The sequence below is a fragment of the Oncorhynchus mykiss genome, chromosome 4 (genome assembly GCF_057628025.1).
Source record: "Oncorhynchus mykiss isolate SJ-2025 chromosome 4, ASM5762802v1, whole genome shotgun sequence".
Taxonomy (NCBI): domain Eukaryota; kingdom Metazoa; phylum Chordata; class Actinopteri; order Salmoniformes; family Salmonidae; genus Oncorhynchus; species Oncorhynchus mykiss.
In genome coordinates, this window is record NC_143025.1 from 70,244,443 (window position 1) to 70,258,242 (window position 13,800).

General features: G+C 43.1%; 1 protein-coding gene across 1 annotated transcript in view; it reads left to right on the forward strand.

Annotated features, from left to right (window-relative positions):
* Positions 1-4,713: 4,713 nt before the first annotated feature.
* The window catches only part of LOC110522285 (patched domain-containing protein 1), a 31,048-nt gene continuing 21,961 nt past the window's right edge, over positions 4,714-13,800 (forward strand). Inside the window, exons 1-2 of the mRNA XM_021600550.3 lie at positions 4,714-5,585; positions 8,023-8,503. Of these exons, the coding sequence (XP_021456225.2) occupies positions 4,986-5,585; positions 8,023-8,503 (1,081 nt within the window). The 5' untranslated portion in view covers positions 4,714-4,985. The remainder of the gene's footprint in view (positions 5,586-8,022; positions 8,504-13,800) is intronic.

Here is a 13,800-nt window from a genome sequence, read left to right on the forward strand (position 1 = left end):
GTTTAAAGAGTTAACGTCTCCTGAATTAAATTCTATTACATCGATAAATAGTCATCTTATTAATCATTACCTCTTATCATATCATCATTCTGAACAGTCGTAACCTTCTTGGATCTGCAAAACCCCCAGCCTTACCTATAATTCAGTACTACACAAATTGGTTTCATTATTTATTTACTAGCTAACTAAATAATAACAGGATAACATGCACACTTTATACATGACACAAAGGTCCCTAGCGGACGTTTACAAGATGGCGACTTTTTACACAACGACATGAGAGTGAGAGAGAGAGAGAGAGAGAGAGAGAGAGAGAGAGAGAGAGAGAGAGAGAGAGAGAGAGAGAGAGAGAGAGAGAGAGAGAAAGACACTTACCGTTTATATATTTCAGAACTATCCTCATAGTAGTCAAATAGTTTGCACACAAACCGCCACCCATTTGGAATAAGAAATCATGAATGTATTCACGTGTGAATGCCTTTGTTTTCTGTTCATCTCTGTCGGGAACCAGCCCTCCTTAAGAAGGTTGTTGGCCTTTCAGCGTAGTAGGATAGTCTCACTTAGATGAGCTTTTCTAGATATTTGACTCAAGACAGCTAATCAGCTGTCTCAGTGATTGTCTGAGAGGGGAGTTTGTTTTCCTCCTTGTGTTGGTATTCAGGATTCGGACCACAATGGACATGAGCTGCAGCTCGCCGTCTTTCTGGTCTAAAGGAAGGAGAGTTTATTTCTTCACCTCATGTTGAGGTTCAAAGTTCAAACCACTTCAAACGTGTAGCTCCTGCCTCACGTTTCCTGGTCTCTGAGACTCAGTGTTTAAACCACTTTAGACGTGGGCTGCAATTCCTCGTCTTTCATGGTCTGAAATGTTAACTCTCAGCCAGTCCTTTTAAGCACTCCGGTCAAAAAGGACGCTTCCATCAGGCTGAAACGCTCTTCTGACCTCACTCGGGGCATGGCTACTTACTATGCACAAAGTTATGTAAAACTATTTTTTCTTATGGTTCCTAAAATCATGTCCCTATCTTAACAATAATACTTACATCATGTTTCATATTACATGCACAATGTAATGGATGGAAACTGTCCAAGTTACCGTATTTCGTCCATACCATTTTTAATGGCATCACAAAATAAAAACCAATATGGCATTCTTCTTCTACCTTAATTTACAACAGAGTGTGGAGGTGTTAAAACCCCCACACCAGTTCCCTCCTCCCCTCTCCTGTTGGTGAGAGAAGGTCTGGTTACTGTCAGCCATTGCCAAGCTGATCTGACCCATTCTGATCCTCACAGGCCAGTCATGACACAGAATACCTGTGCTGAGTCGATGTGTAGGGGTCCAGCTTCGGCTGGACTGGTGTAAACAGGTAATTGAGGTAGATACACAATAAATACAAAAGTATGTGGACACCCCTTCAAATTAGTGGATTAAGCTATTTCATCCGCAACCATTGCCTACTGGTGTATAAAATAGAGCAAACAGCCATGCAATCTCCATAGACAATCATTGGCAGTAGAATGGCCTTACTGAAGAGCTCAGTGACTTTCAATGTGGCACTGTCATAGAATGTCACCTTCACAACAAATCAGTTCGTTAAATTTCTGCCCTGCTAGAGCTGGCAACTGTGAGTGCTGTTATTGTGAAGTGGAAACGTCTAGGAGCAACAATGGCTCAGCCTTGAAGTGGTCGGCCACACAAGCTCACAGAACGGGACCACAGAGTGCTGAAGCACGTAGCACTTAAAATGACTTCCAAACTGCCTCTGTATGCAATGTCAGCACTATAACTGTTTGTCGGGAGCTTTATGAAATGGGTTTCCATGACCGAGCAGCCACACACAAGCCTAAGATCACCATGCACAATGCCAAGCTTCGGCTGGACTGGTGTAAAGCTCCCCACCATTGGACTCTTGAACAGCGGAAACTCGTTCTCTGGAGTGATGAATTACACTTCACCATCTGGCAGTCCAACGGACTAATCTAGGTTTGGCGGATGCCAGGAGAACGCTACCTGCCCCAATGCATAGTGCCAAATGTAGAGTTTGGTAGAGGAGGAATAATGATCTGGGGCTGTTTTTCATGGTTCGGGTTAGGCCCCATAGTTCCAGTGACAGGAAATTTGAATGCTACAGCATTCAATTAAATTCTAGACGATTCTGTGCTTCCAACTTTGTGGCAACAGTTTGGGGAAGGCCCTTTCTTGTTTTAACATGACAATGACCCCATGCACAAAGCGAGGTCCATTCAGAAAGGGTTTGTCGAGATCGTTGTGGTTTAACTTGACTGGCCTGCACAGAGCCCTGACCTCAACCCCATCGAACACCTTTGGGATGAATTGGAACGCCGACTGCGAGCCAGGCCTAATCGCCCAACATCAGTGCCTGACCTCACTAATGCTCTTGTGGCTGATTGGATGCAAGTCGCTTCAGCAATATTCAAACATCTAGTGGACAGCCTTCCCAGAAGAATGGAGGCTGTTATAGCAGTTAAGGGGGGACCAACTCCATATTAATGCCCATGATTTTGGAATGAGATGTTCGAAGAGCAGGTGTCCGCATACTTTTTGTCATGGAGTGTATGTACACATAACTAGGAATAAAGTGACAGATAATAAACAGTAGAAGCAGCATATGTGATGAGTCAAAAACGTTAGTGCAAAAAGGGTCAATGCAGATAGTCTGGGTAGCTATTTGGTTAACTATTTAGCAGTCTTATGGCTTGGGTGTAGAAGCTGTTCAGGGTTCTTTTGGTTCCAGACATGGTGCATCAGTACCGCTTGCCGTGAAGAGAGAAAAGTCCATGACTTGGGTGGCTGGAGTCTTTGACAATTTTCAGGGCCTTCCTCTGACACCGCCTGGTATCGAGGTCCTGGATGGCAGGGAGCTCGGCCCCACTAATGTACTGGACTCTACGCACTACCCCCTGTAGCCTTGGATGTCAAGCAGTGTCCATAACAAGTGGTGACGTAGCCAGTCAATATGCTCTCAATGGTGCAGATGTAGAACTTTTTGTAGATCTGAGGTTCTGAGCGCCCATGAGAAATATTTTCAACCTCCTGAGAAGGAAGAGGCATTGTCATGACTGTATTGGTGTGTGTGGACCATGATAGATCCTTAGTGGACACCGAGGAACTTGAAGCTCTCAAAACAAGCTCTTCATCCAATGCAGATCAGCATGCAGCAAAACCTACTGTACTACGATATGGTTTCTTTCTTTCTAGAGTAATTGGAGAACTTCCTTTACTAGCTTTGTTGGTGACTTAATTTCCTTCATGACGTTATTATGATTATTTATTTGAGGTATGCCATATATGACTTCATTGCCATGATGGATGTCTTGCTGCACTTTCAATGCCGTGGTTGTTTTTATGTGCACTTTGGAGAATGCATCACCATAATTAGATAATTTCTCTTATAAGTGAGCTGAATGAAAAGTCATTAGTGTGAAGCAACGCAGGCTGGAGGATTGTGTTACACTCTTTCACAACACCATTCATCAGAAAGCGTCACAAACTCAATTCATTAGTGTTTTATGACGTGGTGTGACTGGCATTGAGTGAAGGGAGAGTTAGTTAACATTAGCCTATAGGTATTACATTGCATATTTGATCATATTGCAGCAACCAGGGTGGTCTCAGCGATTAAACTTCCACTTAATCCACTTGTCTTGAGATGTTTTCCTTTCACTCATAATAACAGCAGTGTGCATGTGACCATCCCACAGACCTGGTGGATTTTTAAAGAAAACACTTGGCACATATTTAAAGGCAAGTGGTATGGTCAATCACTGAGGAGAGCAATAGTGAATCCGTTCTCCAAGGAGAGGGCACACTTCACAGTGCACAAAGGAACAAACATGACTATATTAGGCAACAGTTTTGTCAATGTGTCTTTTGAATGTATGTAGCCTAGTGGAGGTAGTTGCAGCTAGCGTCATGCAAGGACGCAGGGTTCATAGGTTATTCTAGGCGTCTCCCTCCCTGTATAGGCCTCTTTCCATGTAACCTGGCCAGGGACTCTACAGTGTCAAGTGACTGTCGCTGTCCACGCTGTCCTGGTGCTGAAAATAGGAATTCCGATTATGTCGCTGAATCGCCTCAATAGTGCTGAATTGCTTGTTTGCTTATTTACTGCCAATGAATCCCAACAGATAAAAGTGAGCTATAGGTAGCCTGCTGTAACCCGATGGTATCAGTGACAGTATTGTCCCAGATTGTGTGGCAGGTGTAAACAAGTGTTGTACTGCGAGGCAATCCAGCGTTGTCTTTACTTTACTTTGCTCCTATACATCGTTCTGGATAAGAGCGTCTGCTATGACTAAAATGTCAATATAAACTTCCTGAGGTGAAAAAATAACTTCCTCAGCAAACTCCCCATGACTTTGAAAGGCTTTGAAGGACATGCTGTCTCCCCCTCTCACGAGGATAATTCATTAGCTAGTATTAAATATGAGCAAGACTATGTGATTTATCAAATACACCCATGTATAAAATACACCTAGCATAGCCTAGGCTACTGGCTATTTAGCGTTAAGCGCAACAGTATGGTTCTCATTCATGGGGTATTGGGAGTGATTTCAGGAAGTGCACGTGGCCATTGTGCCACCAGTGAATATTTCACGACTCTTATGGCTATTGCGCGTGTTCCTAAAATAACCCACCATCAGCATTTCTCCGTCTTCCCCCTTCAACCAGCACATGGTTACAGTCAAGTAGGCGGCACCAATAGTGTAGTTAGAACTAGGTATGCAAGCACATCAGACAGCTGCAGGTTGCTGCTATTGCAGCAGGAGCAATAGGACTAGTCACGGATCTGAGGTTAATAAGTGGGAGGAATGGCTTGAGATTAAACAACAACAAAAAAAAGCAACGAGAGATGAGCAATATCTGACAGTCTTGTTGGAAATTGCTGCAGTGCTCTTTTCCCAGGTGTAGTGTATTATCATACAGATGAACTAAACTGGGCAACGGAGTCTCATGTCACATGTGCTTCATAGGAAGAAACGGGGCATCTGCAAGCTGGATCTGGAGGAGGATGCTGCGGCAAATGATACACAGAGGGCTCAAAGCTTCTTTCTACTGGCTGGGCTTATTTGTTAGTAGGCATCCTGTTTTTTTCCTCACCGTTCCCGCAGTCTTAACCATCATTTTCGGATCTACAGTCCTGAGCAGATTCAAGCCCGAAACGGACCTCGAGATACTGGTTGCCCCGACCCACAGCTTTGCTAAAGTAGAGCGGAGTCTTGCGAACAGCCTTTTCCCCATCGACCAGTCTAAAAACAAGCTGTATTCCGACCTGCACACCCCCGGCAGATATGGCAGACTGATTCTACTGGCCAAGTCTGGGGGAAATATATTGGAGCTAGCCGACCAGGTCCTGCAGGTTCACAAAAAGGTGTTGGATTTGAGTGTTAATTACAAGGGATTCAATTACACTTTCGCTCATCTCTGTGTCCTGAGCCATCAGGATAAGCGATGCATCTTGGATGATATAATTACGATATTCGAAGATATCCGTTTAGCTATTCTGTCGAATTATACTTTATCGAAGGTGCCCGTGAGCTATCCAAATACAACCTTAAAGGTAAGAAGGCGAGAATTATGTTTTATTATAGTAAAATTATAGGCTACAATGTTTTTGTTGGCCGCAAGCATCAATTACCGATGTGAGTGTCAGAGAACGTGACTGACACACTGTGTTATTAAAAAAACGAACGAATTACTTGGATTAGCAGTGGGACAATGTTTCTGTAATGAGACCATAACCCACTGTCTGAAACCTGCAATAATTTCTCAATGAACGCAATAGGTGTATTCACTAAGCCTATTATGGAGGTTTCTGATGTCTTCATATCAGGCAGTCAAGGCAAGGAAACACTCAGAATAGATTGATTGAATTGCTGGTGTGTAGGCTAATTGTTAGCTGCAGGTTGTGAATTGGCGGCACAGCCCTGCACTGCTCCAGTATACAGGGAATACCCCCCTTCCTATTCTGATGCAGTGTCTTTCTCCCTCTCCTGCACATATATAATGACATAGCTGATAGACTAGTAAGGGCCTGCATCCCGTCTTCCCCTGTAAAATATTGTTATGCCTCCTAAGTGTATGCTGTGATTGCAGCCCTCTGCAGATGTATTGCTAGGCTGCTAGGCTACCTATGCCCATGCCATTTTAAACAGTAGGTTATAAATGAGGTTTATATTTTAATCAGCTGTTACACAGCTACAACAGGTAGCCTAATTTTACAACAGGTGACCAGATCTGTTGCTAGTAACATGGCACATTGAGCCCATTAGATTAATGAGTGTAGATAGAGCCTTAGGTAATAATCTACCTTGAGTGAGACTATTATGCTGGATAACATGAGTAGCCTTGTCACTGAGTGGAAAACTGTACTGTACAAAAGAATGCCTTTGCTACACAGAGCATCTTAAATTGCAAGGCACATGTCTAGCTACTGTGTCTCCTCCAATATGAGCATTTCTAGTGTGAGCTAGCTAATTCTCCTGCACCAGGCCTAGCTGTGTAATGCACTTGGGCCTGCACTGTTAATTCATACTGGGCTGTCCCTAAATCACTTCTAGACAGCACATCCTACTACCGTTCATTTCTCTGCATCCAAGGCCACGGTCTCCACGCATTACTATTGCAGCTAGTTGCCTGTTTCCCCATATGTCTCTGGCCCTTGTCCTCCCGTTGCCACCAACCCCTTTCACCTCATCTGGGTAAAAGGCTTCCTTTTTAAGGTTGGAATATACTGACCATATACTGACCTTCTTTTCCACCCCTCTTTGGCAGATACTTCCATGCGTTGTCTGGTGTCGTCTGCATCATTGATACTCCCCGTCTGTCTGAGCTGAATGTCTTGACACATTTGTTGCTCTTCATTCAGTGCTGTGATGTCAGCTGGGGGCTTTATTCATGTGCTTACTAGTCTGATGCTAAACCAAGCCACGACACTGCACTATGAACGTTTACATCTCTGGTTGGTATGTCAGACTTTCATGTGGTCTGCTTGTTAGAGGAGTCTTTGTTGGTGTGGGGTTGGCTATAAATGTTCAGGTCCACTGTTTTGAGAAGTTCTTACTCATTACTCCATCTACATGATCATGATAGGGAATGAATGGCAATAATAGCAGGAAATTCCCTGTTCTGCTGACAGTGCAAGTGGTATTTAATTACAATACCCGTGGAATCATTCATTTTCTGACGTTAGAGTTGTACAATCGACATCAAGTATTGTATTGAAGAGATCCAGGATTGTCTGTACAGTACAGTAGGCTGCAGATTACAAATAGTGATCAAATCAGACCAGCTAGGGCCCTTGTCCGAAATTAACAAACAATGCTCTATTACATTTGCATAATTCCACAATTGGCTGACAAGTTAACTGTTCCCCCACTTGTCTAGGAGATCCATCTTCTCTGGAGGACAGTTAAGTGGTGTCCTATATCTCATCTCCACATATCAGTCACCTTCTGGGGGAATGAATATCACGGCATCCCTATACTAGCGGCGTGCTGAACTGATAGGACAAAATATGCCTTTCTAAAAACAACTCGGCAGCCAGTGATTGGTTTAACGGTTATTCAACAGTGTTTTAGGAATCATACAGTACAGTGCATGTGCTCTGATTCTGTAGTAGCTGTAGTAACCAGACTTTTTCAGGCAAGATTCCCAGATACACAATTTACTATAGTATAAATGATGGGAATAGTTTATCATAGTGCAATTTTACTATTGCTTAGTAAATATGATATTACACATTATTTATTTGACCGTAAAATGTATTCAATGTGTCATCTCTCCTGCAGGGAATTCATGCATTATGTAATGGTTGATTGATGGGTCACAGTGTTTAAATCATTCACAAGATAATCATAATCCAAAAACATAACCGACTGTTGTTATTTCAGGTAACAGAAACCAAACAGCGTATCACCAGCTATGCTCTGTAGGGACTTGAGATTCATCTGTCAGTGTGTCTGATAGTATCCTGTCTGCTGTGCTCCATATCCCAGGACGGTCGTGTCTCTTTCATCGGCCACCAGCTGGGTGGAGTGGCCTTCTCGCCCAACAGCCGAGACCAGCAGGTGAAGTTTGCCCGTGCCGTCCAGATCACCTACTACCTCCGCAACCATGGCCCCGTGGTTCAGGACGTCATCGCAGAGAAGTGGGAGAACGCCTTCTGCGCCCTCATCACGCGCCTGTCCACGCTCAGCGAGGACCTGCACATCCAGTCTCTCACCTCCTTCAGCCTGTGGAGGGACTTCCACCAGACGGGAGTGCTGGCTAAAGGGGAGGTGTTGGTCAGCATGGTGCTCCTCCTGCTGGCAGCCACCATCTCCAGCTCCATGAGGGACTGCCTGAGGGGGAAGCCCTTCCTGGGTCTACTGGGTGTGCTCACAATAGCCATCGCCAACGTGACTGCAGCTGGCATCTTCTTCATCTCCGACGGGAAGTTTAACTCCACGCTGCTGGGGATCCCCTTCTTTTCCATGGGTGAGTCTGGAGCTGCTTAGTCTTATCAGGGGCAGCCATGTTGCTGATTGGGGAGAGGATTAGGGTAATTGGCTGCTGAGGGCTTCCTCAAAGAGGGCCACCCCTTCCTCCACTGATTGTTTTCAGTTTGTTTTAGTGGGAGTGTGTTGAATTGTGTTTGTGTGTGTGTATGTGTGTGTGTATGTGTATAAGTGTATGTGTGTGTATATGTGTGTGTGTTTGTGTGTGCCTGCCCTGCATATATGTGAGTGTATCTGACATCAGTACAACAATGCTCGATATTTCCCAAATAATCGTCAGATAAATGTTTTAATCAACTATGAAATCACAATTAAAATGCATTGTATTACGTACGTTACAAAGCACTACTGTACATCATCTAATGGCTGCAATAAAAAAGCCTGACTATTTAGTGTTAGTATGAAAACTTTGAACTGAGTTATGATAATCTTAACAATCACAAATTGCAGGCTACTTATAACATGTATATTTTCTAAATCGATAAACTCTTTATGAAAGTGCCAGCATCTACAAACATCTCCATCTTAATTGTCCCATTGTCTGTGGAGGGTAATACAAGTTTCCCGGCAGAGTTTTTACTCAAACCATTCTAAGCCACAGTATCACAAGGCGATCTCCTGTGTATATGTGGTTTTCTGCCATATGCAGTAACCTATTTTCCCAGTCTGAAAGGTTCAGAAGTCAGTCAATCCCTGGAGACTAAACTACTCTGACGTAAATAAAGTTTAAGTAAGAAGCAGGAACAGGAGGCAGAGGCATCTGGGTGACCTGCAGGTTGTGTCTCACCAGGGAAATGGAGGAGGAGAGACAGAGTCAGGGAGGAATGGCGGGAGGATAGACATAAGCAGGGAGGAACTTAATTAAAGAGGCAATCTGCAGTTGCTACAGCCATTTTTTGTAATTATAAATGAATGATATGTCCCCATTTATTCATGAAGAAAATAACTTATTCATGTCTCATGAGCTTAGTTCAACTGTTGTACCCCATCAGAACTCAAAATATAAGCTTGTTTTACTCCAATGTTAGTTAACAATGTAAATTTAAACAAACACAATGCAGCTTTAAAACATGATTAAAACTAATGTTGATATCGTGGATGGTCAGTCCTTGCATCCATAGCTCAGTCTATAAATTTGAGAGTAGTTACATTTCTCCAGCCCCATCCCCCAGCTTTTACCGAAACAGAGAGCGCTTTGTTATTGTTTCAACCGCTAATTGCTGCTTTAAATCACTAAATACACGTGACAGGTCCTCCGAGACTGAAGATTTCCACCACCCACCACCAGGGATGACACTGTAGTTTCTCACAAAGTAAACAAAGACTGTATCTGACTCCATCCTTGTCCAAAATGTGTTTTGTAGTTATCCTCGAAATGAATGCAACATGATTATCGCCAGACTCAAAGTCCAAATGATATTTTAGTTCTGTAATGTTAAATCATCTGACAAATCATACTTAACCAATCAACGATAGTCTTTTTGGACTGGGCCAACCCCCATGAGGGCAGTCGACTCTCACCACACGTCAGTGGACAACTGTAAGATGAGACAGCCAGACTGTCTTAACACAGTGCACCTTTTCATGTCTTTTACCAACTATGTCTGCCTGGGATGTCATCTTAGTGAAGCCAATTACTGTATTGCTGAGCTTGTCAGTTCTCGTCTCCCTGGGTAGATGTTAACTAGAGGAAAAGATGGAGGAGAGAGGGCTTTGTGCCAGGACTCATGAAACGTACATGTCACCACTGGCAGGGCACTGCCTGTTGTTCTCTCTGCACCAAATGAGCTGTGGACATTCACCTTACCTACTGTACTGTAACTCACACACTATTCACTTTGCTGTAAATAAGTACTTACTTTCTGCAGTTCTTCTGAATCCTCTGTTTTACAACATGTGTTATTCTTTGTCCTAGAAAGATTTCGCTCGCACTACTAAAACATAAATCATTGTAAACAAATTGTTTTAAAGGACAAAATTAGAAAGTGTTGACGCTGTGTGTATGCTTAGCAGAATGGTTCTGCAGGCAGGCACGGTGGCCTTTGTGGGAGTCTTACTCCATTTCAAAGTAATTTCTCCTGTTTCGTGACTACTGAACACTACTCTTGAAGAACTGGTAAAAGCCTACACCTAGTACTTGTATCTAAACCATGCCTCCTAAATCTAGTCCACAGTCAGATCAATCACAGTGAATGCTCTACAGGAAGTCCTTTCTGATTTACAGAGTTTGCATTTTCCTGTCTGGAAAACATAATTCTGGAGGAATTGATTTTATTCAACAGGCTAAGACGAATAGTGACACTGGACACGGCTGGTTACAGGCTTCACACAATGTGGCGAACACTGGTCCTCTGAGACCCAGCTGGCCGCTGATGGACTGGAACGCTGATGACACGTTCATTAATATTATTGTCATGAGCGTAGGATGATGATGATTATGGATGTGACAATTTCTCTGCCATTATGATTATGGCCATAGTATCATGACACAAGGCGAGACCCAGATGCAGACAAAGGAGGCAGATGGTTGGAGTCTTACAATCTTTTTTAATCAAATAAGTCAAGAGACTGGTCGTGAACAGGCAAAAGGGTCAAAACCAGTTCAGAGTCCAAAAGGTACCCGAAGGACAGGCAGATTCAAGGTCAGGGCAGACAGGATGATCAGGCAGGCGGGAAAGTAGTCAAGTCAGGCAGGGGTCAAAATCGGGAAGACTATCAAAAGAGAATAGCAAAAGGAGTACGGGAAAAACACGCTGGTTGACATGGCTAACATACAAGACGAACTGGCACAGAGAGACAGGAAACAGGGATAAATACACTGGGGAAAATAAGCGACACCTGGAGGGGGTGGAGACAATCACAAGGACAGGTGAAACAGATCAGGGCGTGACAGATAGGGAATACAATCTTCTTTAGGGCTTGATTAGAACCTTTGAGTTGTACTCAGATTAGAGTCCAGGAACAGTCCTATCAGAGAGTGATTGAAGCAGATATGAGAAACATCCTGAGAGAACTCCACAGTGAATCAATGTCAGGATGAGGGGATGATGTTATTTTAGTGTATGTCAATGGAGACAGTTGTTCCATGTACAGTATACAGTATGGTCAAGTTAGAACCGTTAAAATTTTTGAGTGGCGACACTGAAGATAAGTGTATATATTTTGTTGGCAAAAGCCTGTCCACCAAGACCAATGAGAATGGAGAAGGAAGCGGTGGGAAATGAAACTGATGTGTTTGGTACCTAATGAGCACACTGAATAATAAGCATGAGTGGAAGTGGGATTTACAGAGAAGAGGGAATAAGTAAACACTGTAGTATAACTGGTTGAGGCTTGATTTTCATTTAGTAGTGTGTTGGTTATTATCATTCATGATCAAAAAGTCCATGGAAAGAATGGATAATGTCGATACACCACCGAAGAAGAAACCACCACATTTACTCATTCCACATAACACATTGATTCCTAAGAGCAGTCCAAGCAATATAATAATGTATGTTCACAGGCAGCTGATGCACTTCTTGGGCCAATTTGTCAACACTGTTGTGTCACAGACAAGTCATCCGTATTCAGTGCTGTGCTGCTGCTGCCACCAACCTTGAGTCAATGGCCTCAGATAGGGCATGTGTGATACAGACAAGACACTTGGTGGGTGTGGCACGCTACCAGACACAGTCCAGATAGGGTATGTGTGATACAGACAGACACTTGGTGGGTGTGGCACGCTACCAGAGACAGTCCAGATAACTCCTCCTCAGTACGTCAGCTCATTGATCCAACTCATTACTGTTATTGGCCTTAGACTGGGGAGAAATATGGATGCACGTAGACCCGTTGCCTCCAGGGCGCTCCAGCCGGTGACGCCTCCACATATGATTTAAGAAAATTATCAATGATAACACAATGAAGCTTAAAAGCTTATTTCCATTGTGGTCCAATATATTTTGTTCAAAACATACACTTTCCGATCCAATAAATTGACATCTTTCGGAGAGTAAGAGTGAGAGAGCATTTCTGTGCATTTCACATGCTCATACATACACTGGCACTAACACTCACGTATGCACTACTCACTCGCATATGCACCATTACACTAGCAGGCAGCACCTGTCTTGTTTAGAATTGTAAACAGGACAGGGGCTGTGTGGTCATGGCAAACATGCTCAAGTTGCTCCGGGAAGGCATATGACAGTGTCCCCCGCAATCAGTGAGAGAGACCACACACAGACATGCTCTCTCACTCTTTCTCTCACAAACACAACCACACCCAGAGAGAGAGAGAGAGAGAGAGAGAGAGAGAGAGAGAGAGAGAGAGAGAGAGAGATTCACACAAATTAATGCACAGAGCAGAGCAGACCGAAAGATGTCAATTTATTGGATCGGAAAGTGTATGTTTTGAACAAAATGTATTGATCTCCTCCAACAAGAGAGACATTTAAGCCATTCTGATATAGATACTTATCGCTAATGTCCTCAAGCATGACATATTACATGTCAAAAGGCTAGGGGTCCCGCTAGCGGGACAACTTCCGGTGAAACTGAAGGGCGTGCAATTCAAATAAATAATCATAAAAATTATGGATATTAAACATTTAGGTACATACAAGTGTCTTATATCAGTTGAAAGTTTAAATTCTTGTTAATCTAACTGCACTGTCTGATTTACAGTAGGCTTTACAGCGAAAGCATGCCATGTAATTGTTTGAGGATGGCGCCCCACATCAAAATATTTTTCCACTGGCACAGGTTTCATAAATTCACAAATAGCGATTAAATATTCACTTACTTTTTGAAAATCTTCCTCTGATTTGTCATCCAAAGGGTCCCAGCTATAACATGTAGTGTCGTTTTGCTAGATAAAATCCTTCTTTATATCCCAAAAAGTCTGTTTAGTTGGCGCCATCGATTTGAGTAATCCACTCGTTCAACACGAAAATGTACCCCTAAATTTTGTTTCAACAAGTCAAAATATGTTTCTATTTAATGCTCAGATACCCTAAAATGTAATTAAACTATAATATTTCATACTGAAAGAAGTATGTTCAATAGGAAAGCGATATTAGCAGGTGCGCGTCCTCTTCGTCGCGCGCGCATACACACATTTCCAAGTCTGTATCCCTGTAGTAAAACTCATATTTCTTCCTCATTTTGGAAGAAACAAGCCTGAAACCTTGAACAAAGACTACTGACATCTGGTGGAAGCCATAGGAATTACATACTGGGAGCTAGATTTAATGATTTCCCTATACATTCCATTGGAAGACCTTGCTCTCAAAA